This window comes from Vigna angularis, chromosome 9 (genome assembly GCF_016808095.1).
Source record: "Vigna angularis cultivar LongXiaoDou No.4 chromosome 9, ASM1680809v1, whole genome shotgun sequence".
In the NCBI taxonomy this organism is placed as follows: domain Eukaryota; kingdom Viridiplantae; phylum Streptophyta; class Magnoliopsida; order Fabales; family Fabaceae; genus Vigna; species Vigna angularis.
In genome coordinates, this window is record NC_068978.1 from 21118512 (window position 1) to 21142926 (window position 24415).

General features: G+C 31.2%; 4 protein-coding genes across 6 annotated transcripts; all 4 read right to left on the reverse strand.

The window, feature by feature from the left end:
- Window positions 1–4648: 4648 nt before the first annotated feature.
- LOC108346645 (protein trichome birefringence-like 3) lies at window positions 4649–6830 on the reverse strand. The gene is made up of 6 exons (XM_017585704.2): window positions 6675–6830; window positions 6276–6522; window positions 6039–6207; window positions 5650–5849; window positions 5174–5332; window positions 4649–5068 (listed from the first exon to the last, which is right to left on the reverse strand). Exons 1-6 carry the CDS (start codon window positions 6823–6825, stop codon window positions 4738–4740), a joined length of 1257 nt encoding a protein of 418 aa, XP_017441193.1. The 5' UTR covers window positions 6826–6830; the 3' UTR covers window positions 4649–4737.
- A 1605-nt stretch (window positions 6831–8435) lies between these two features.
- Window positions 8436–9071, reverse strand: LOC108346646 (protein MIZU-KUSSEI 1-like). The gene has a single exon (XM_017585705.2). The coding sequence runs from the start codon at window positions 9069–9071 to the stop codon at window positions 8436–8438; it is 636 nt and encodes a 211-aa protein (XP_017441194.2).
- A 1387-nt stretch (window positions 9072–10458) lies between these two features.
- Window positions 10459–16684, reverse strand: LOC108347151 (receptor-like protein 15). Of its 3 annotated transcripts, none has more exons than XM_052868569.1 (6): window positions 16624–16684; window positions 16463–16487; window positions 15160–15269; window positions 14978–15052; window positions 13572–13640; window positions 10459–12819 (listed from the first exon to the last, which is right to left on the reverse strand). In XM_052868569.1, exons 4-6 carry the CDS (start codon window positions 15036–15038, stop codon window positions 10634–10636), a joined length of 2316 nt encoding a protein of 771 aa, XP_052724529.1. In that variant the 5' UTR covers window positions 15039–15052; window positions 15160–15269; window positions 16463–16487; window positions 16624–16684; the 3' UTR covers window positions 10459–10633. The 3 variants fall into 3 exon arrangements, with proteins under 3 accessions (XP_052724529.1, XP_052724530.1, XP_017441788.1); XM_052868570.1 differs by having other exon boundaries at window positions 16431–16487; window positions 16624–16664; XM_017586299.2 differs by lacking the exons at window positions 16463–16487; window positions 16624–16684 and having other exon boundaries at window positions 15160–16157.
- A 33-nt stretch (window positions 16685–16717) lies between these two features.
- LOC108346242 (bifunctional monothiol glutaredoxin-S16, chloroplastic) lies at window positions 16718–20401 on the reverse strand. The gene is made up of 2 exons (XM_017585262.1): window positions 19961–20401; window positions 16718–17420 (listed from the first exon to the last, which is right to left on the reverse strand). The coding sequence occupies exons 1-2, from the start codon at window positions 20342–20344 to the stop codon at window positions 16917–16919; spliced, it is 888 nt and encodes a 295-aa protein (XP_017440751.1). The 5' UTR covers window positions 20345–20401; the 3' UTR covers window positions 16718–16916.
- Window positions 20402–24415: the final 4014 nt, after the last annotated feature.

The window sequence follows — 24415 nt, forward strand, 5'->3', positions numbered from 1 at the left end:
CCACATTGTAAAAACCTAAACCTAATGGTTTAAATAAAAACAATCATCACCATTTTGAAGAAACAATCAATAATAAAATCAATAAAGCCTCAGTGTCTTCGTGTTTGGAAGTTAATCCTTCCAATCATTTCAAGTATCATTACAAGCCTACGACAGACATCATTGGCTGTGGCAACAATTTCCAGAAAACAACAACGGATTTGTAGAAGAATAGTAAAATTTCATAATCTTTCACTTTTAAGGAAATCAATTAGATAACGAATAAAAAATAGTACGAGTTAAATACCAAAAGACAAAACAAAAACCAAATCATCTGAAGAGATTGGGAACAGAACACGAACAGAGGAAAACGGCTCTTCGACGGACTGCAGTGTAGGGACTAAGGTTTGTTATATATATATATATATATATATATATATAGCGGAATCCAACGTGAACCAGGGTTTCCATCATTCCGTGGTAAAATCGTAATTAACTGTATACAGGCCCAAAGGTTGAATGATGGGCTTGGATTTGGTTCAGAGTTCAGGCCCAATAAAAAATTCAGTGGCATGTTTTTCTTAACACAAATAGCATGGATATCGGAAGCAAATTGAAACAGTCAAAAGAAAACTTCGAAACTAATCTTTTAAGGAGTTGAGATTATTAAGTTTGTTTTTATGTTATACTGATTTTCTAAACATTCTCAGAAATTAAATTTTAACAAATATTGTAACATCCCAAAATACAGTAATCACCATATAATAGAATTAATTATATTTAATAGTAAAACAATGCAGTCTTACACTAAAATTAGAGTTCATAAACCAAAAGGCATTAAGTACAAAATTTTACTACAGTACTACAGAAATAAGAGTCAGGGACGATCGGTTTTACAAAACCAAATAACCGAACGTTCCAATATTAAAACTAAACAACTAACATCTAAAAATAAACGAACGCTCTAGGGCTCGGCCTTGACTTCCACGTCTGCCAAATTCTCCTCTTCAATAACATCTTTTAGCAATGCCTCGCCTTCTGCTCACATCCACACGGATGATCATTGCATTGACAGGACGGACGTACAGGGACGAGAGACAACACAAGGAAAAACGAAGGGTAAGCTTATGTAATTTAATTCATATATCAACATAAAAATTTAACATTTCAAACACACTAGAATATTTCAACATGAATAATCATCCAAAAACTATCACTAGATGGACCGTCCGGACTATATGAATCTGTGTAGCTACAGCCGTTCCTTGCACCCGGGTGATGTAGTAACTGGAATAATCACATCAGCTGCCACCCGAGGTTAGCCCTATCCAAAGTACCCCTAAGGACTAGGACCTCCTGTCGTTCCCACACATGACCTACCCTCCTCTACGTGAGGACGAGTACTCACGGAACATCAGGATGAACAGCTAGCATTAGCATGCCCACAGTCATACTTTACAAAATTCCATATTCATATTCATCCATACATGAGTCGTTCCTCCCTGGAACGCTCGTTCAAAAATCAACAATCATTATTTCATCTCATATACTGTTCGTTCATTATCATTCCTCACTTTAACCTCATTTTCGTCTTTCATTACAGTTACATAAAATAACGAGCGTTCAGCCCTCTTCATAACGAGGACGAACGTGAAAAACTGGACCGAGAGATTCTCGTTTCAGAACCGAATAAAACCAACACATCAGATTTACCGAACGTCATTTTCTACTCGAATCAGTTGAATGAACTGACTCTAGGAAGATCAAATCATTACTCAAAGAATAATTTAAGTAGGAAGGCTCTAGGCCGAATCCAAAATAGATAAAGACCCTCAAGACGTTTAGATGACCATACCGAGAATAATTTAATTATAAAAGCCGACTGTCAGTCAATGTCCGAACGCGGTACACGGATTTACTGAAATTTGGACTAACGCTATTTCCACCCTTTTGGTAATTTAATACTAGGACGAGCGTTTCGGTATAAGACCGAGCGCCACTCATAACGAACGCTTTGAGTCGAGACCCATCGCAGACTTGTACTCATAATAGAAATAGAATTAAAGGTAATACGAGATGGTGAAGATAGAATTTAGAAATGACTAAGTGTCCAAAGGTAAAATTATAAACTTCTCAACTCCTTACATAACACTCGGGCATCTACGTTCGGCCAAACGCTCAAACATAGCACTAATAAAAGAGGGCGTTCGTCCTCAACTAGGATTCTTTCCGAATGAAAGAATCCCTTACCAAATCATTCTCACTGGAAAACCGAACGGTCAAAGACCGTCCAGTAACATACGTACACAATCATAAGGGGTATTTCTTATCATAGTCAATAATATCAAATTTCAATTTTAACATAGAGTCTCACCCATCTACAATCATACTATATTCAAATAATCATATCTTATATCATCAAATCACAGAAATCTCATACATTTCATGCATCATAACATAGCATCATAAATTTTCATATCCAATCAATTCAACGAACGTTCATGCTACACATAGTCATATAAATTAAATTAATAAGCTTCCCTTACCTGGATTTCGTGAGTGTAAACGTCCTAACGTGTATTCTTGATTCGCCCAACTACAACTTTTATCCTCAGGATCACTCAACTCTTTCAACTTAGTCTAACCACATAGAAATCAGAAACAACTTAGACTTATAACCCATGCATGCAACCAGAACTTGGTTTTGCATGTAACCCAAGAACGAACGGTTAGGGAAAAGAAACTTACCAGTTTCAGAATCTAGAACTGTTCGGTCCAGAATGAAGCTTACGGCGTCGGGAGTACTTCTATGGTTTCTGAATGATGAACGGAGAAGAGAAAGGGTGAGTTTCAGTAGAGAGAAGGAAGAGGTTTCTAGAGAGAAGGAAGAGAAATGGAAAGTCAGAATTTTGGGAAGAAGAAGGTGCATGCAGAAGAGTGACGCGAATTTCAGAAAGTTCAGTTTTGTTTAAAAACGAACGTCCGTTCTCCTATTGACACCTGTATCCCACTAACTGATTTTCTGATCCTCTTTTATTGACACCTGGCGTCCGCTCAGAGAGTTTTCTAAGTGTGTTTTTAATGGTCTGAACAGGATTTTTGGTGCATTAACAGGTGGGTTTTTGGGTTAAATTTCCAAGGTCTTACAAATATGATTTAAGGGTTTTTAGTATCAATTAGTCAGACACATTTCTCCTTGCATAGTTTTAAAATCATTGATTTTGTATTCATATATTTATATTTATATATTTATTTGTAATAAACATGAATTTTTCTATAAATTACTATGTTATTGAAATAGTTTAAGAAATGGCTACCAAATGAGTGTATTTCATATTTAAAGTGTTTGTTATTGCGGTCTAGCTTAATTTTTTTTTCGGCAAATATTAATTTTTATGTTAAGTTTTGTTAATGAAATTTGAATGATTAATTCTATGATATTTGCTGAGTTTACCTATATATTTATATTATATTATATTATATTATATAAAGAGATACTTTATTTTTATGTTTAATATTATTTTTAATTATATTTGTTTTAATTTAAAGTGTTTTTGGTTTGACCGTAGATATATTTGATTTCAAATTTAATGAATAATATTATTATGATAATAGAATATAAAATTTCATTGTTTTAAGAGAAATTTCAAAAAACAAATGTTTAAATAATCTTAAACTTCGACTTTTAAACAATATAAAATTATTACATGTGATAAGAAAAATATTATTTAGCCTTTTAGTTAATTATAATAATTTAATTATTTAACAAAATATGTAACGGACAATCTCTCAATCAAAAGAAATTATTGAATTTCTCAACTTAAAAATAATTATATAACTTCTCCACTTAATACAACGTAAACTTGTTATCAAATAACTAAACAATTTTAAACATAGGATGTTAAAAACCTATTATGAAAGGAGATACGAGCTTACTATTAGTTTTATTTTTATATAAACAGGAGTGTTGTTATGTTTTAGAGAGCTTTGATGTTTCTACACTTATTTGTTTTTCTTTATGACAATTTCATAGAACTTGAGAGAGGAAAAACAACTCCATATGCTTATAAAAACATTTTATCATTATGAATGACTAAACTATTTTGTATTGAAGTTCACTTAACATTTTCTATTTTTTTTTGTAATTTAAGTATTTATTTAAGAGATAAATATGTTTGTGATTTCTTAATTTTTCATAAAAATTGAAATTAGTTTCTTCTTGAAACTTTAAACCAATTTAGTTCCTATTTTTATAAATGTATAGATTTAGTTTTTTTAATTAAATTTTTTTAAATTTATTTAACATTTTAAATGTATTACTCAACTAACATTGAACCAGAAATGATTTATATTTCAATATTAACTGTGTAATACATTTAAAACGACAAATAACTTTAACAAAATTTAATTAAAAACATTAAATCTACACATTTAATAATGAGGGATTAAATTGGTATAAAGTTTCAAAAATAAATTAATTCTAACAAATTAAAGAATCAAAAATATATTTAATCATTTATTAAAAATTTAAAACAATTAATTTTATAGCACTAGTTTATAAAACAAAGTTTTCATCTCACTTTTTATTTATATATAATAATAATAATTTGATTGTATTTTTCCATTTATTATTTAGGAAACTTAAGATTGATGAAGGTAAGCTCACACACCAATTTCCCATACTAGTAGAAGACGTTTTCATATGAGAAGAAAAGAAAATGCATGCATGCATGTGCATAATAGAGTTGAAGTTATTTGTTACAACATTGCCAAAAATATTTGATTCCAAGTATCTGGAAGACCTGGCAAACACCAATGAATGCAATCTGCATTTGTTGGATTTGCCTTTTCCTCCTCAGTCAATAATTTTCCTCCAGTTTCAGTATAAACAGAGGAATGAGCATCAATTCTGTAGTCTGAGATCTGTGTTATGTTGATGAATGTCACTGCCACTTTCATTCTCTTCACCACTTTTTCCATCACCCTCATCATCTCCTTGCTAGATCCACTTCCCCAATGCTTCCTTTTCCCTATTGGCTTTGTCTCATTGAAACATTTCACACCATCTTTCTTGCCCCAGTCTGCACTTCTGAAAACATCACACATTCATTTCATAAAACTGAGTTATTGCTTCAAGCTTCAGATTTGGAGCCTAAAACTTGAAGAAATTAAGATAAAGCTTTAAAGGTAAGACCTTGTGTGTGTTGGGGACATGGTTGTGAAGAAAACTCTGGTTTTGTTTGGATCAACAGTTGAGTCAACCCAGTTGGCCCATGTCCTTAGACCTAAGTTGTAAGCAATTTGATTCTCCAATTCTTCATACCCTTCTTCTCCATTGCCAAATGAACCCCATCTGCAATCAAGACACACATCAGACAACATTTGATTAAATCAGTGTCATTATCATGAACAAAAATGGGATGAATGTGACACAAAATGAGGGGTCTTTTTCATGGAAAATTCAGGAAGATTCAACATCAATAATACTTAAATCAAATTCATATAAAAGATTTATGACTCTTTCAACCAAAATTTAAAAAAAATATGAATTTATGGATCTTCTTTCTCAACTTTCTCAACTTTCTCGTTTGTAGAAAATGATAATATTTTGCATAATTTATTTTAGGTGGATGTAAGACTTTAGCTAGGTTCAAAATAAGGAGGACTTACAGTGCTTTAACCCTAATATCACTCATCCACCATATATAGGTATTGAAAACAAGGATATCCACCCCTGTCCAATTTCTGCCACGATCCATGATCGAATCTACTTTCACTATCTGCTTCTTGGGGTCCCTTATGGTAAAGAACTCAGTGTTGGATTCCACAAGCATTGGTGCCCAATAGAATTCTATGGTTGCATTGTATTCCTAAATGATAAACAAGGATAAATACTTTTTTAATTTTCAACATAGTATACAAAATTAAGACTATACTTAAATCTTGAATCACTCTACTAATACTGATATCAAAGATTTAAGAATCACTGTTATTTTGCATTTACATTATCAGAACCAGAGTTGCATATTTTTAACCTAATCAATCTATGATATCAATACCTTGGCTTTGAAGACTGAATGAGTCCCTCGTTTCATTGACTTCTGCTTTTCGGGTATGATCCATTCAACCATACACACAAAGGATTCCCATTGGCTTTTTTGCAGTGAATCCCCTACGAATAGCAGCCTCTTTCCTTTAAGCTTCTTCAGAGCTAACTCTGGATTAAACCTATAAAGTTTTGTAATTTTTAATTTGGGTTATAGAAGAAACTACTTTATATAAGTTTTGAGACCTACTTGGGCAAGGTGCAATCTTCTGGCTGCCATTCCCAATATTGATAGTCAGAATCTACCCTCCCATTCTTCACACAAGAATAAGGCCTACTTATATAAGGGCAACTCTTGTCTGAATACAAAGGCTTTATTGAACTGTTAAACACCCATTTTCCATTCCTAAAATCGCACTCCTCAGGCTCATAAACAAATCCATCGTTAAACCATGCAGCATTAGGAATAGGACCCATCTCTTCTGTCTTTTTATCATCTTTTGGACAAACCACAACATCAGACATCATTAATATGCATTAGAGTCAGCACACTAAGCTGGTAAAATAAAATTTTCATTTTCATTTTACAATTGACCAAAGTTTTGAGAAAAGAAACAGCACATAATGTTAGGAATATATGAGGACTTACTGGATTTAGGCTTGGTACTGTTTGTAGAATAAGGTTTGAGATTGGAAATTGAACTGGAAAAAAATAAGTTGAAACTCTCGGCATACAAGATGACAAGGAAAAGTAGAACACAGAGTTTGATGACAGGAAATTTTACACTGGGGGGCTTCATTATTGTTGCTGAAGTGATTCTGATGATGGGGTTGAGGGAATTGAAGCTTAAATGATGGAAGAAACAATTTTAATTGATGGAAATTGTTCATGGTCTTTTGAGTATGAGTGAAGTTGAATCATTGGCATTGGGAAAAAATAAACTTAGCTGAAGTATACTGGAGGTAAATAAATGACTTGAAGAGTGACTCATTTTGTGCTTCTCTTCTTTTGTTCCTGTAACTGGAAGCTGTGCATTTCTTCAGTTTTTCTGTGATTTGTTTATTGTCTGTGGGAAAAGTGTGAGAATTATAATTTATTGGAATGCTTGTAAAATCTGTCTAATCTCTTGCTTCATATGATTTCTGCTAAATAAGAGTGCAGAGTAAAACAGAAGTTATAATTTTTACATTACTTTTCTGATTTTGAGTATTGATTACTGTACTCTTTTAATTTTAGAAACTTTAAAATTATGTTTACTAAAAGTATATTTGATACCCTTACACCATTTATATATATATATATACTGATGGCAGAGAAGAAAATATTTATATGTTTAAGATAGATGAATAATAAATACTAAATAAAAGAGTGACCTAAATTAGAATCAAATTGAGATTGAGATGGAGTGTTAAATGAATTAGTGAAAGAGTAGAAGGAAAAATAATTAAGGAGAGTGCAAAAGTGGAATTGGTTTTCAAAATAAATAAACTGAATTACGTAAGATACTATAAAAGTAAGCAAATGTTCTTCAAGGTTTGAATATTGTAAGAGGAAAATGGAAGCAAATAGAAAATTAATTTTATTCATCGGTTCAAGCAATTCATGAACACATATGTAGTTATTAGTAATAGATTTTCCACGATTATTATTTCATAGGATTTCTCTTTCTAGTTAGTGGGACTCACTTTTATAAAGTGGTTTCGAAATTTCATTTACTTTATTTATTGATATATGCAAACAATATGATTAGTTACGTTAAGGTTTAATCATCTCGGACAACATCCCTATTTTTGTAAAAAATTTTCAAATAGGTCTTCGTATTATAAATGCTCTCGATTAGGTCTTTTATTATGAAAAATTGAATCAATTTAGACTTCGTCGTTAGTTCCGTACTAACATCGTTAAAGGAGGTGACACGTGTCAGTTCGTGGTTTTTTTTGAATTTTTGAATTATTTTATATTCAAAAGAATAAAAATAATTCTGGATTTAAATACTCTCTCACTCAGTTTGCTCTAACGTTTAACATAAAAAACTAATTTTGCCTCCTATAAAATTTAAGACACAAAATGATTAAGAATTTATTAAAAATGTCATCCAAATAATGTATCCAAAACTTAATGATATTCTATTATATATACATATCATTAGAATATTATTTTGGGTTAAATATGTTTTTCGTCCCTTAAGTATCACACGATTTTGGTTTTAATCCCTACTCGAAACTTTGATGGTTTTTAGTCCTCATAGTTTTGAAACTCTTACTATTAGTCCTTAAAATTGGACAGCGTTAACTTTTAGCAAACGTGGCAAACGACGATGTTACGTTTTATGTTGTTTAAGTTTTAAAATGAGATTAAGTATGTTAAGTGTGCATTTGGTTCGTCATCTATTATTTGGGTTCTTCTTCGTCAACGCAGTTCGGGGAAACGAAAACTGAGGAGGTAGATCTGAAGGTTGGAGTTCGTCTTCGAGAAGGTAAGTTGATACGTTTTGTTATTCCTCATGTACATCACCTCCCCATCACCTCCATCGCTATTATTACTCACTGGCAAAACACCTGCACCCATTGAAATTGGCTCCACGGCCTTCAGGATTTCCCAGTCTTTCGCTCCACATTCTCTTATGGTGGCAAAGCCACACTTTTTGCCGTTGCAGTAGGTCCTCCACACAGACTCCTGAAGCAACCTCAAACTCTTCTTCTCTGACTCTTTGTCCTTGTCGCATTCCAGCGCGATTCGGACCAGCCCAGAAGCCATTTCCCGAACCAAACCGATTATGGGTGTTGCAAGCTTGTTGAGGAAAGCGGGTTGGGAACTTGGGTCCTTCTGGAAGGCGAAGTGGACATGGTGGCGATGGTAGGATTCCACAATCTTATTCATTATGATAGTTGCACGGTTGGTCATTGTTGCAGTAAAAAGATTATTGAAGCTTGGGTTCATATCAGAGTATTCAAACAAGTGTTTGCCATGGGCCCTGTTGAATGGAATACCTCCTTCCAGAATTGCATCTTTCAGTTGGTACCTGGAATCACGACCACAAAACATTTTGCTTTAGTTTAAATGTTCTATAAATGCATTCTGATTATAGAAGTACGTTTATAGAAAAGTTTATGTTCCAGTTTTAGTTAATGAGTGTAAGAAAAGAAAAATTGACCAGCTGCGAAGCGAGGCCTTGTCATGAGCCAGTGTCATGAAAGGGCCTAAAGAGCCAAGTGTTTTGCCAGTGAGTAATAATAGCGATGGAGGTGATGGGGAGGTGATGTACATGAGGGCTAACAAAACGTATTAACTTACCTTCTCGAAGACGAACTCCAACCTTCAGATCTACCTCCTCAGTTTTCTTTGCCCCGAACTGTGTTGATGAAGAAGAACCCAAATAATAGATGATGAACCAAATGCACACTTAACATACTTAATCTCATTTTAAAACTTAAACAACATAAAACGTAACATCGCCGTTTGCCACGTCTGCTAAAAGTTAACGCCGTCCAATTTTAAGGACTAATAGTAAGAGTTTCAAAACTATGATGATTAAAAACCATCAAAGTTTCGAGTAGGGACTAAAACCAAAATCGTGTGATACTTAAGGGACGAAAAACATATTTAACCCTATTATTTTAATTACATATATCTTTAAAATATGTCATTATCTCTTATAAAATCTGGTTAATATTTTTTAACTGAAATATTATTCACTAAATTTAACCGAGAATTTTATCTATTACTTAAAATATTTAACAATATTTATATATTTTTCTAATTGTTATAATTTCTAAGATCTCACGTCAATAAAAACATGGAATAGTTTGGAGATTTGAAAATGTATCAATATTATATTTCACATCTTAAATATAATATCATCAACACGTGCAAATTTTCGTAGAATTTTGCTCCTAATTTTATTTTTCGTATTTATAATTTTAGCTAGAGAAAAAAAATATTGAATTATAATAATTTATATATTAGAACTTATTATAAATTTAGAAGAGCTTATCCAAACATGTGGATTGTGTATTGTAAGGTTTGTGTACTAGAGATAATAATCGATTCTAGTTTTGATTATACATGTGTATAGGTTTATATAGTTACGAAATTTTTGACTCAATCGTCGGTAGATTCAATTTTTATATCTGTATCCGGCTAAATATTTATTAAATAACTGCTTTAAAAAATTAAAGTAAAAGAAATATGCTATTACTAAGAATATAATGTCAAAAGACTATATATATTCTTTTATTTAATATCAAATAATAATAAAAAATTATAATTATATAAAATTTAAAATAAAATATAAAATAAATTAAAAGTGTTTTAATAATTTAAAATGAAAGTATAAAGGAAGAAATTATGACATACGTATTACATATTTCTTGTACTTGTTTTAAAAAGTCAAATATTGTACATATTTATATTCATACTCGATCAACCTCGGTATAACAACCAAATATAGAAATTTATTTGTCATCATAATTACACTCATACCATACATCACTATATATTATAAATAGATAAATTTAACAATGACAGGCAGTTTCTTTTCCTATTCGTGCAACACTTTCAAGCCTACAAATAGCAAATCGAACTAGAAATTTCGAAATGGACCTTGTTCAATACAATGGAAGAGATGGAAAACATACATGTATAATCTTAGCAATGAAATAAAACCAAGTCATGCGCCAGGAAGCATTTATGCAAAGCACTATTGTGAAGCCCATCAATATTACTACGTAAGATGCTGCGAAAGTCCAATAGAATGCTACCATGTCAATCACTGTTTCCTTTCCTTCTGGGTGATTAAATAGTGATGGAGGTGAAGAAGCTTCACACGTATGCGTTAAGAGTTCAGCACAAAGAAAAGGATTACCTAGGTAGCTGTCTTCAACAAAGGTTCCAAATTGGCCAGTACTAGGGGCAACTCCAGTAAGATTATTGAATGACACATTGAAGATTGCTAAGTCGTTCAACTTCACCATTTGAAAGGGTATCTCACCACTCAAGTTGTTGTAGGACAAGTCAAGGCTCTCAATCTGGGCAAGATTAGAAAAAGTATTTGGAATAGAACCAGACAAGTAATTATGCGATAGGTTCAGGACTCGAACTTTTTGCAAGTCTCCAATTTGGAAAGGGATGCTACCTCTTAACATATTGCTTGATAAATCCAACCCAGTCATTTTCTTAAGGATGAAGCCTCTGTAAGTGTAAATATTATTCTTTGTTGCAAATTCAACAATAGTGTTTATGTTTTCATTTTGATAATCAAATGAAGGCATAAACAATGACACACTGGCATTAATAACAGATCCTATGGGTGTTTTGGGGTACACGGTTGACAATGCGACTGTGTGGTCCGAAGAATCATGATTCTCTTCTAGTCCAAATGAAAGATTGTTGAAGCAAGATGGTATTGAACCCTTGAGCTTATTGCGTGAAAGATCTATTAAGGTGATATCTTGTAATTGGCATAATTGAACAGGGATGTAACCAGAAAAATTATTCCCTCCAAGTAAAAGCACTCGTAATTCTGATAGTTTATCAATCATGTAGGGAATATTCCCAGAAAAATTATTATCCCTCAAGTCTAGAGTTGTTAGGCTTGTTGGGTTCTCAAAGAATCTGAGAGGTATGGAGCCTGAGAAAGCATTCTTTTGCAGATACAAGACCCTCAAGATTGATGGATTAACATGTGAGATTGACCCAAATAATCTATTTTGTGAAAGATCCAACACAAAAAGCATCACTAGGTTGGAGAATTCAATGGGGATTTCACCTTCCAATTGATTATTTCCCATAAGAAGAATCCACACACGTGATAACTTTGCAATTGAACTAGGAATTGAGCCTGAGATTGAATTGCTGGATATGTCTATTGCTATTAATCCATTACCATTCAAATTTTGCAATACTTCTTTCAGAGTGCAATTGAGGTTGTTGTTATTGACAAACAAGATTGACAAAAATGTAAAATTGGAAAATTTAGGAATATTCCCATGGAAAAGATTGTTGGAAAGCCATAATTCTTGGAGGCTAATGCACCCGATTGCTAATTCATCAGGCAATTCACCTGAAAAGTGATTGTGAGACAAATCCAAGTAGGAAAGTTCTTGCATTTCACCAATTGAAGTAGGTATACTTCCTTCAAAGTTGTTTGTTGACAGATTTAACCTCCTAACCACAGGAAGGAATGTACCAATATCTTTTGGGAGTGAACCAGAAACATTGTTGTTTGAGATATCTAGCCAAGTTATATTTTGTCTGATGGAGAACAATTCGAGTTTTCCATCAAATAAGTTATTAGAAACCAAGAAATATTTGAGTCTTGAGTTATTTTGAATCAACCAATTTGGAAATGCTCCAACCAGTTTGTTGTGCGAGATGTCGATATATTGGAGCTCTTTCTGATATTGGAGAAAACTTGGAATAACACTTCCTTTATCCAAATTTAAGTTGCAACTTCGAAGGATGAGATACTTTAACTGAAATGTTGGAAACCATTGTTCATTTTCAGTTTCAACTTGTGTTTTAGGGCTTGTTGGAGAAATATAAAGAACCTGAAGTTTTGAATGGTTAGCCAAAATACTCAATGAAAATGAGCCTTGTAAGTTGTTGTCAAAGAGAGACAAATATGAAAGGGATGTCATATTTCCAATGAAGGATGGAAAAGTGCCACTGAATTGATTTTGAGAAAGATCAAGAACTTGGAGGTTTCTGAAGATGCTTAGACACTCTGGAATTTCACCGCTAAACCTATTTGAGTTGAGACCTAACTCTATAAGATCTTGAATTTCACATAATCCTGAAAATGTAATAAAGTCATGGTTTTATTAAGGTTTTATAATGAGAAATGGACCTTAACTAGAGCAAAATAATTAAAATTAATGTTACACCATTAAATGCTAGGAGACATTAAGGTTAAGAGATAATATTAACTATTATTTTAAGGTATCCTTTTATAAACATTTATACCTGGGATTTCATACAAAGAAAACTAACTAAGATATCACAATTTTACCTTTTTAATCCTAAATAAAAATGTATGAAGCATTTATATATATATATATATATATATATATATATATATATATATATATACACGGTTATCAAACTCTCGAGTTAACTCGTAAACTCAGTTTACAATCCCTGATATGGTTTTCGAGTTAACTCGGAAGTAAATTCATTTTTTACGTAAACTCAATAGAATCGACTGTGAAATCGGTAGAATCGTGTAATCACGAGTTTAGAGCGATTATGTGAACTTGAAAGTTATGTATTAATTAATGAGATGCATCAAAATTAATGACAATAATTCAAGTATTTATATTTCACAATATTTATTTTTATGAATAATATAACTATAAATTTTATTTGTTTAAAGTTATATAATTTTGTAAACTTATTTAAATTAAGATATTATTTATATAATTTTTTTTATCTGAAATAAATTCCTACAAATTTACGAGTCGAGTTTACTCAACTCTCACAAATTTATGTAAACCCTCGAATTTGATAATAAAGAAAGTTACTTTTATATACTTGTATGATTATTACCTTCGATTGAGCCGTATAAATTATTTGTGCCCAAGTCTAACACTTTCAACCTTCGCAAATTTTGAATATCTGCAGTAGAAAAAATATTGTTAAAGAGACAGAATAATATTTATGAAAGAATTGATGCAGATTACTAGTTTAATTGTTATATTATTTTAATTTTTAAATATATTTTAAGTAATGGTAAATAAAAAGAAATTAATCTTTGAGGAAAACAAATACTCTTTTAAGAAAAATTACCTTTCGTAATTTTAAGTAATTTGTCAATACTAAGAAACGATATACTAATTTACTATCCTAACGACTCATACTAATTTCAAATTTAGTCTTTAGGAAATAAAATCATATTTGATTAAATTTGAGAGTGCAATATAATTTTTTCAAATTTTAAGAAATTAAAAAATATTTATCCTATATTTTAATGAAAAAAACATAATTAAACCAAAATAAAAATAAACAAATTAACAAGTCAAAATGATTAATTTCTTATTTTATCGATATAAACATTATGAACTTTTTTTTTAGATAAATGTTATGATAAAAGGTTAGTAATTCTAAAATTACTCACTACGTTAATACTTTCAAAATTATCAATAATGTTTGACATAAATAGCAATGACTTGTATCTTCTAATCTTAATCTTAATCAAAGGTTTATGTTAAAATAGTAACGGTGAATTTATATGTACAATAAAATATGTTAGGAAGAAAGTTTTTTCACTCATGTAAGTGTAATTTTAAACAAACATTATAGAAATTGATAAATTTTAAAAAATCTATGCATAAGCTGTGTTTGCATGATATGACTATAATGTGAAGAAGTCAAATATGTACGATACAATTTCAAACTTCTTAAAGTGAAGTGGTTGGTCTTAAACAACTTTTATTTTTATTTTTTTCAAATTTAAACTAAAGTTGTACAAGAACGAAACTATTTAAATATAATATAAAAATAATTAAAGTAATATTATTTTTGCATAAATTTAGTTTAAATCAAATTATACTAAGCCAGAATAATTTTTCAGAATTTTAATTCAAATAAAATTATATAAAATTGTGTCAAAAGTTCAAATCAAATTACAGCAAAATCGTACCACTCTTACGTGAGTTCAGTTCAAGTTAAAAAAAATACAAAACGAAAAAAGTGGTATAAAACTAACACAACTTCTTTAATAAGTATAAGTTTAATAAGTATAAGTTCTGCCATACATACACGACTTCTTTACGAATGAAAACATGCATATAAACATGAATTAAAAGTAATTTTTTTAAAATTTGTCCATTTCCATAATTTTTGTTTAAAAATAACATCATATGAGAAAAACCAAGAAAGTATTTATGATATAAACTAAAGATCGTGATCATAAATAAAAAGTTAAAAAGAAAATGAAAGAAAGAGGTACATACCCATATCAGATAGAATACCATTCATTGAGTTATCTGAAAGCTTTAAGTTCTCCAACTTCATCAATCTTGGAAACCCTTCAAAGAAGCATATACATTACAAAATTCTACTTTGAGCTTGAATAAAAAATTTGAAGTAGAAAGAGGAATTTGATGCAATAGTAAAATATGAAGGAGAAACTAACCTTTGCTAGTCCAACCTTGATAGTCGTTCCTGGATAAGTCGAGGCTGAGCAACTCTTGAAAAGGACTAAACAACGAACCGTTTATCAAATGAGCACCTCTTGAATTGAGACTGTCCAGAAACAAGTGTGTTACGTGTTGTTCACTTGAGATATTGGAACATTTGACTCTGTTCCAAGCACAACAATCACTACTTCTATTTTCAACCCATGAACCCAATTCCAACTCATTCTGCTCATCCCGACCTAGTGATAAGATATAGCTCTTGATTTCAAGTAGACCGATTCTCTCCTTCTCCAAACACCCATCACACTCTAAAAGTGCCACAAAGTACAACAACAAACTCACCACCACACCCAACCTCATTTCTAAGCAACTATGAACTCATTTCCTTCCATTTCTTACCAATAAATATAATATATCATGCAAAACTCTTTGAAATTTCAACAAAGGAAAATTTAGGAGACTTGCTGCTTCCATTTCAAACTTTTAAGAAGTCTTTGCCGTGAGATTCTGGCTAAAGCTGTTTTTTCATTGGCTTGACAATGAGTGTAGCATTAAAGGATTTTGGGCGTGTTGTTCCATCACTAGTTTCCAATCACAAAGACAGTTTCAAAAAGAAGATTGAAATTAATGAGGGGTGGGACAAAATTTCTTCCTATGTCAAATGAAGCTGCTATGAACGAAATCAAGTCACATCCTATATCTCTTTCACACACAGGCTTCAGCACCTCTTGTTTAAAACTCTAACTGTTTAATCCGTATGTGCCGATCATCTTCATCCAAAGTATTAGGTTAATTAATATCCAATTTTATATACTGAAGTTAATACGATTACTGTGTACGAGACTTCTTCAACGCTGTCATGAAAAGTATTGAACGCATTGATCTAATGTAAAATTACTTGTCTCTAAACCAAAATAGAATTATATTATTGATATTGAATGCTTTGGAGTTAAATGAAATGTTGCAAAATCACGAAAAAGTAATGATTCTAAAGTTCAATTTAGAAAATCATAATATCACCTTAAACAAACGTGATAAGTTCATGTAATAATATAACAATTAGTAGTGCAAAAAAGACATTTTGACTCATTATGAGACCTATCTAAATCATATCTTCCTGAATACTTTAAAATATTGAAATAATAAAGTTATATAAACCTTTTTCATAAACAAAAATAACTTTATACTCTTTATTTTCAAAAAATATATTCACTATACTTTTCCAAAAGTCAAAATACATAAATTGATTATAAGTAGAAAAACAAACCAAGTTATAGATCAAGTAGTTAAGAAGGTCACCGATTTTGACATCTTCTTTCTTTTCCTGTACAAGTAGTAAACAAAAACAAGTTTAAGGCATCAATGATTGAGCAATATATAGTAGTTAAAAATCTCCATTCTATTAGTAACATTTTCTGATTAAAAAAATCAGTAACATTTTACACCTGTGTGGTACTCACCGATTTGAAAGGAATCACTGATATATGAGCATGAAGTTCGAATTTATCTTGCAAAGTCCTGGATGAAATGCAAATCAGATTTGTGCACGGACCGTACAGAAAAAAGACAAGCATTTTGCATAAAAAGCAATATACATAGATAATTTTCATTTTTTTCTCCTCTCAATGTATATAAAATATTAATTAATACAACAAAGCATGAAATGACCTGCGCAAACCCTTCCCATACTCTCTCACTCCCCACTCCTATCCTCCCAGTTCAAAAAGAATGCCCAAATGCAGGTAACTTGCAATTACTTTTTGAACAAGCTAGCCAGTTCTCCTTTCTCATACATGGAGGTCAATATATCACAACCCCCAACAAGTTCACCATCTACAAAAATCTGAGGGAATGTGGGCCAGTTGCTATACTTTTTAAGTGTTTCCCTCAATCCGTAGTTATACTCTTCATCCAGCACATTTACACTCTCATAATCTACTGCTTCACTTTCGAGAATGGCTATCACCCTCTGTGAGAATCCACATAAAGGTGCACTTCTAGGGCCCTTAATGAATGCAACTACCTTGTTTTCTTTAACCAAGGTGTCAATAAGGTTCTCAAGAGGGACAGTTAATTGCATGTGGCGACCAGGTGTTAATCGAAGATCAGGCTTCCTTTTAGGTGGCTGCCTGACCCAAGTGGCATTTCCTGATTCATTGCCAGGTGGAACTTTTCCACTGACTTTTATGTACTCTTCCATCCAATACTTCCATGCGTGGGTTAGAGCTTCTCTGTCTGGTTCCTCCACTATCCCAGCCTGCAACAAAAATTTTCACCAAGAAAAGCCCACCATCAGAAAAGTATTATAAGTGAAATCTGGAGAATAGTGATCTTACTCATTAAAAACATTTCAAGAAAAGCAAATTACTATAATGCGTTAAAAGAGAAAAATAGTTTTCAGGAGATCGTATCACTTCCAAAACCGTTTATCATCTGTGCTTTTTAGTCTACAGTCTTATATAATTTTAAAAAAGCAAAAAGTGAATTACACAGATTGTGATTTACGAGCTATTATTAACATGATTACTCTGATCATTTGTATTGTTTTCCATTTCTTTAACCGAAGTAGTTCATAGAGATGAGTAAATCACCTTTCTCAAAGCACCTAACTCAATTGGTTGAACAGAAGTGGCAATATTATGAGAAGACATAAGTCAAGGTTGGAAGGACTGATGTTCCTGGTTCATGCAACTCCAAATAAACTACACAGGAAAATTCCTATAAAGTATATAAACATCATTGGTGAACATCATCTAAGTTCTATTACAAGGTTAGGTCAATACTAACCTCATCCAGATCACTAGAAATAGAAAAAAAAAAAAGAACAATTTATACTGCAGTCTTCTAATTGTAAAACGAAGATCTGAACTCTCAAGCACTGTTTTATGTGGATTTAATCTTGGGCCGCACATTGTAAGAGATCAGGTTCATGTAGAAGATATTTCATTCAATGAAGAAAAATTTCTTGCATTAACACAGCACTGAGACTATAAACCAAAGTAAGCAAATGAAGTTAAAAGGGATGTGGGCAAATAGGTATGCTACATAAAAACAGAGAAAGGATGAAAACAATCAGTCGGAGTAAAAATTTATTTCATCTCAACTGGCCTATGAATCAAACAACGAGGAATGCAAAAGGCTCAAAAGAACAATTATCAATTCATACCATTATACATTTATTCCCTTTTCCTCATTTGATCGGGTAGTTGATACTATGCTTCAAGTTTCAACTACTTTTAAATGCAATTTCTGAAATTCCCAACTTCAATCATTGAGAATAGGAAGGTAACTAGCTAAGGGACATTTGTAAAAAATCAATTTCCTTTCTCTTACATTGTATTCCACAAACCACAGTCCACATGTCTATAACTACCTTTCCCCCACGGAAATACTATCCAAGAAAGGAATTACTAGTTCCATAGTACTGCTGCCACTATGAATATTAAAGTTGGCTTATTTTGAAACTTGATAGTATTGAGGAAAAGTTTTAATGTTGTCCAATACAACACAGGTAGAGGAAGTGGGAGGCAGAAATCAACGTCCATTAGGGTATGTTGCCTTCCCTTGTCTAGAAATGGTGTTAAATAACGTAGTTGTGCTGATTAGCACCTTGTCAGTCTGTAGCTTGAATTTTATTACAGAGTGAACCAAAATCACAACACGCTGCTATATTCTTGCCATGGAAAGCATCGCCATCAGAATTTTCATGAACCAATCAAAAGTCAGTATTATCTTTTCCCTCCCTCAGCACTACAAGGAAGACTTAGTAAAATACTACTATGTATGGATTCCCCATTGTTTTAGCCATGTTTCGGGATTAGGTTGTGAAGAGAACGGGGGAGAGAATAAAATTTTCATTTCGGATAAATATTCTCTAAATAATCTTTTTAAAATAGAACAATAAGTGATAGATTAACATAAAGTTAAAGATATTAATTTTAATTTTTTAATCAATGAAAATTAGAAACCACCACAAATATGACTATTAAAGTAATTATCACAAAATCAACAATCTTATAATATACGTCAATCTATGATTGACTAACCATGCAAAAGAACTTTACACTGCACATTCTAATTAAATCAACTTAATGTGCAAATCTTTATTGTATAACTCCCTTAATTTAAAAAACAAATATTTATTGTACAAATCTCTTAATTTAAAATAAAACAGTTGTCATCCTTCCTCTCCTCCAAAACTTGACTTTCCTATCATAGTCTTAGGACAGATAAACTTCTCCATAAGTAAATCTAAGAAAAACAACAAAAATAAAATAAAATAAGTTTCCCACATGCTAAATTAAATACGCATTAGCTAAAAACCATCTTTTAGAAAAGATAAATGAAAAAAAAAATCTACAAATTAGCTTATATATTATAAGCTAATCTCAGCAAGTGACAAATTCATTTTGTTTTTCTTTCTTATTTTATTTCCCTATAAATAATTATGATAAGGTTTATCTGGAATGACCCTCAATATCATAAAATTCAAAACCTCTTTGTCCAGGCTCACAGCATTTCACAGGGCTAAATAGTACCTAAAGGATATGTATAGTTTCTTTTGTAATGGCAAATGCCAATTTTCTCTCTAATTAATAAAGACATAACTTGATTTAATATCAGTCATAATCAAACAACCAAAGGTTGCACCACACAAAACGAACCATTCTCCTAGTCATAATTTTTAACTAACCAAAAACCACGTGAAACAACAAGAATAACAATCGAAAGTTTCTTTGCAAACTCCCTCTTTCTCACACACTTCATAATTCAGAACTCAAAAAAAAAAAAACTAACCTTAACGGAGCCACACAGCTCCGGCACCGATTTCCAGTGCGACGAAACGCTCGCCGCAATGTTTCGCGACAGACCGATGAACTGAACTTCGCCTACTTTGTCGTACACGGCGTAGACGCCAGCGCCCGACGGCAATTCTCCCACAGGGCCGTCGTTCTCAGGCGAAACTGTCACTGCCTCCGTTTCGTCAAGGCTTTTCACGGCTAGCACCACCACACGCGTGCGAGGCTTCTCTAAAACGTAGGGTTTCAGAGAAATTGGGCGCGCGTTCGTGGCGGTTTTTGGTTGGCAATTGAAGGAAAGGTTAGGTGTATTTTGGGGAAAAGAAGAGAGTACACGATGGAAGGAGAAAGATTGCAACGAAGAGAGATTGAGGGAAGCCATTGATGAACGATGGCAATGGTGTAGTGAGAGAGAAGAAGCTAACTGTTTTGTCTCAACAAGTGAGTGGGTGCTGCATCAAAGTAATACAATTTGGGCCTAAGCCCAGTGAGATTGTTTTAAATTGGGGCCATTTCTTCCAGTAGGCCCACACCTATTTTCTCTCACTCCCCGTAATTTAATAAAAATATTATAGTACCATATTGTTTTCATGTTATTTTCTGGATTAGAATTTCTAATAAGTGTTGAATAATCCCTTCGAATTATATACGGGAAAAAACAAGATAATTCATCTATACTATTATATAATAAAGAGAATTTCTTTAGGTGCACATTCTATTTCTAATTTTATGTATTTTTTAATTGAAATAATTATTTTACCAATTTCATCTCGTAACATCCTTTTTATAATTTGACCATTTTTTTAATTTATCTATTTTTTAAAATTAAAATAATTATTATAATAAAAAATTACTTAGCAAAATAGATTTTGCCTACAATAAAGATGTAAAAATTTATTTAAAATTACTATTACAATTATAATAATAATTTTATTGTCTTTTGTTATCATAAAAAAATACATACGTGCAAAGAATATGTTTTCATTAATAATTATAAAGCTAATAACTTTTTATTAGATTTTTGAAAAAAAAATTACTTTTTTCATTAATTTTAGAGCACTTCTTTTTGTAACGCTTCCATTTGAAATAATATTAATACCATAAAAGAATCATCATATTAATAATAAGGTAGAACAGTTAACAAGTTGGAATGATAAACTTTTCTTATAGTCATCTAACAATCATAAAAACAAACGTTATAAAGTTATAGGCTCAAAACTATGTACAAGTCAACTAAACAACCAAAGAAAACCATAATCGCTAGAAATATAACTACTAAACAATACTTTAATACAACCATTAAGAATTCTCCTTAGAACTTTTACACACCTCATTCCATTCAAATATATGTTCTAAACCATACCACAGATCATAAAAGTAATCATCATATCAAATACTTCCCAACATATTGGAGAATTACAATTTAAGCAACCAATAAGACTCAACCCTCTCGCCTAAGGCCCTAAAACTTGTTGCCCAACAAGCACAGGCTCACCTATCGAGTAGCTCATGCTTGCCCAACGAGAGGCAAAACAATAAGCCTTCCAAGCTAAGTGAGTTGGCTCGCTCAGCCTTTGGAAATCACTGCCAGAATTCCCTTAAACTCGCCTAACGAACTCATTTTGCTTGCCCACCCTCACTGCATAATTCTACAGGATCAAAACTACATAATTTGCATCCTTAACCACGCCATGACCTATCCTAAACACTTTTACCAACTTCTAACACTTCTTGATTGGATTCTACATTATTATAGACCTAAACAAATGTGTTTAATCCACATTAAACTAGTTAGCAACTCTTTTACCACAAGATTTCACTTAAAAACATATAAAATCTCCCCTTTTAGACAAAAATTGAATTCTACAAGTTCTCGCTCAATTTTAAGTAACATAGAGACTCTAACAAGTCAGAATTGACTTACCAACACCCTCCAAAATGATCATTCTAACGTAAAATCTATAATTTAAAATCTCACTAGTCAAAACCCGCAAAATGAACTTGAAAACCAACCAAAACACCATCAAAGTACTATTACCTCTTTCTAAATCAGATTTAAACTAATTATCGACTTTAATAAGTCATAATTCACATCTAAACAGACTTTAAAACTGAATTTATCTATTTAACCCTTAGCTAAAAAACTCATATACTAAAACCCCATATATTAACCAAAAACATCTACTACTCGACCTAGTTCCATTCTTCTCCACATGTCAACCAAGATAACACCAACAACTTTATAACCACAACATTTACAAGGTTATTCCAATCCAACACAAAATCATACAAGGCATCAAGCAGCAATCAATTAATTATACTCATCAAAACACAATTTTCACCAAAACAATCATATTACTAAAAGTAACTCATCATATCATCATAATAAAATCTATCAATACTTGAAATTCAAAGTTTAAACATAATCACTAGCTTCCCTTACCTTAAAGAGAACTATTATCGCTCTAAGAACACACCACAATTGCTTAAATCACAAAGAAATCTAAGAACACATACAAATCATCAAATTGTGATCGGAGTGAGTCCTTAGAACATCAAATTAACAAAGAATAAAGAATAGAAGACCAATGACACATGCGAAAGGGTTCCTAAGCATTATCATGGAAAAAAAACTAAAAAAAAAGGGGGTAGAAACTTACTTGCTTAAACCAGAAATTGATCGGATAAGAATGAAGATTACTCTGTTGTGATATCTTAGACACTTCCTGATCGTCAAACAGATAATTTAGAAGTCAGATATATTAGAAAGAAAGTAAAAAACACAATGAACGAATTTTTAGATAAATAATTTGTGTTTTAAATAATGAAACGAGTCTAATAAATTCTTATTTATATTATTGAATTATTTTAAAACTAAAATACTCATCTCTCGTTATTTTAAAACACATATAAGTTATAATACTTAAATTTCTATATTATTACACTTTCCATCAGTTCAGATTGAGTAATTAAAACATGATAATACTTTATTGTTGTGTTGTTTCTTTTCAAACCCAAAAAATCAAAAATAGTTCACCTGCCTTTCTTTAAATATTCTTGGACTATATTATTGGTTACAATAAACTCTTAATGTATACATAAATTTAAAAGGGAAATAAAATGTGTCAGAAATTGATGATAAGGAGTGCACTTTTTCTGAGAGAGTCTAAATATGGAGTTGTATATTTTATAATTGCAATATTGTAATGACATAATTTTGTTTTCAATATTATATAATCTAAAAGATTCATTCAGTACTTTTAGACATCTAATCCAAAATGTAACATAAAAAAGTGTTATATGTTTTTCTTTTAATTAGGAGGTATTTTGTAAGAAGGTACGAGGGTGCAAGAAGAAATAACTTAAATTAGGCTAAAGACTAGTAAGAATAGAAAAATTCAAGAAATATTGTTATTAGATCATTGTTAAAACAAAATATATAACTCATTCTAACTTTTTACACAGATATTGAAAACTAAACTAATAAAATGACTTAAAATCAATCTAAAGAATAATAATAAAGTGATTTGAGTTATTCCTAGTCGATTCAATTTGATTTGCATTTGAGACTTTGGAATCAAAGTGAACCAAACTGCAAATACATGTGTTTAAGGTTCTGGACAGGAAATATAATACTCGTTGTGAGAGAACATGATATCATTGGCTACGGCAAATAAATATGCACCCAGGGATTTGTTCAATTATTTTAATGGGATATAAGGATTGGGATAGTTATATATATATATATATATATATATATATATATATATATATACATATATATATATATACATATATATATATATATACATATATATATATATACATATATATATATATACATACATATATATATATATATATACATATACATATATATATATACATATACATATATATATATACATATACATATATATATATACATATATATATATATAGATACATATATATATATACATATATATATATATATATACATATATATATATATACATATATATATATATATATAGGGGTGGACACAGACTGAATTTCACTGAAATTGTTAAAAATTTTATTAAACCTAAAAATAGTTCACTTCAACTGAACTATTTTTTATCCTACCAAACTGCACCGCACTGAACTCTACTAAATCAAACTAAACTATAGTGTTATCTGAACTGCACTGTTAATTACACTAAATTTAACTCATAGGTTAACAACTGATTCACAAACTGTCAACAACTAACAAAATCTCAAATGTAAAACATATCTTTCAAATAACCTACTGTCTAAAGACTAATCCAAATACAAATTTCTAAAAACTCTGCATAAATATGGATCCTCCATTAGATCTACTTTTACAACATCTTATGGTTTATTATGTGGTAAGGTAAGTAATATTAGACCAAGTAGGATGTAATAGAGAAATCAAGAAAAATGACCAAACTTGTATGCTTCAGATCAACTA

Bases quoted from the DNA above. Each gene is read 5' to 3' on its own strand.
- LOC108347151 (XM_017586299.2), bottom strand. From the start codon at position 15,523: ATGAGGTTGGGTGTGGTGGTGAGTTTGTTGTTGTACTTTGTGGCACTT. The intron at 15,053-15,159 runs GTTAGTTTCTCC...GCTTCTTTGAAG, and splicing joins TCAAGGTTGGACTAGCAAAG to GGTTTCCAAGATTGATGAAG. The intron at 13,641-14,977 runs GTATGTACCTCT...TTTCTACTGCAG, and splicing joins TGGTATTCTATCTGATATGG to ATATTCAAAATTTGCGAAGG.
- LOC108346645 (XM_017585704.2), bottom strand. From the start codon at position 6,825: ATGAAGCCCCCCAGTGTAAAATTTCCTGTCATCAAACTCTGTGTTCTA. The intron at 5,850-6,038 runs GTATTGATATCA...TTTATCATTTAG, and splicing joins ATTCAGTCTTCAAAGCCAAG to GAATACAATGCAACCATAGA. The intron at 5,333-5,649 runs GTAAGTCCTCCT...TCTTGATTGCAG, and splicing joins GATATTAGGGTTAAAGCACT to ATGGGGTTCATTTGGCAATG.
- LOC108346646 (XM_017585705.2), bottom strand. From the start codon at position 9,071: ATGTTTTGTGGTCGTGATTCCAGGTACCAACTGAAAGATGCAATTCTG.
- LOC108346242 (XM_017585262.1), bottom strand. From the start codon at position 20,344: ATGGCTTCCCTCAATCTCTCTTCGTTGCAATCTTTCTCCTTCCATCGT. The intron at 17,421-19,960 runs GTTAGTTTTTTT...TTTTTGTTGCAG, and splicing joins AGCTGTGTGGCTCCGTTAAG to GCTGGGATAGTGGAGGAACC.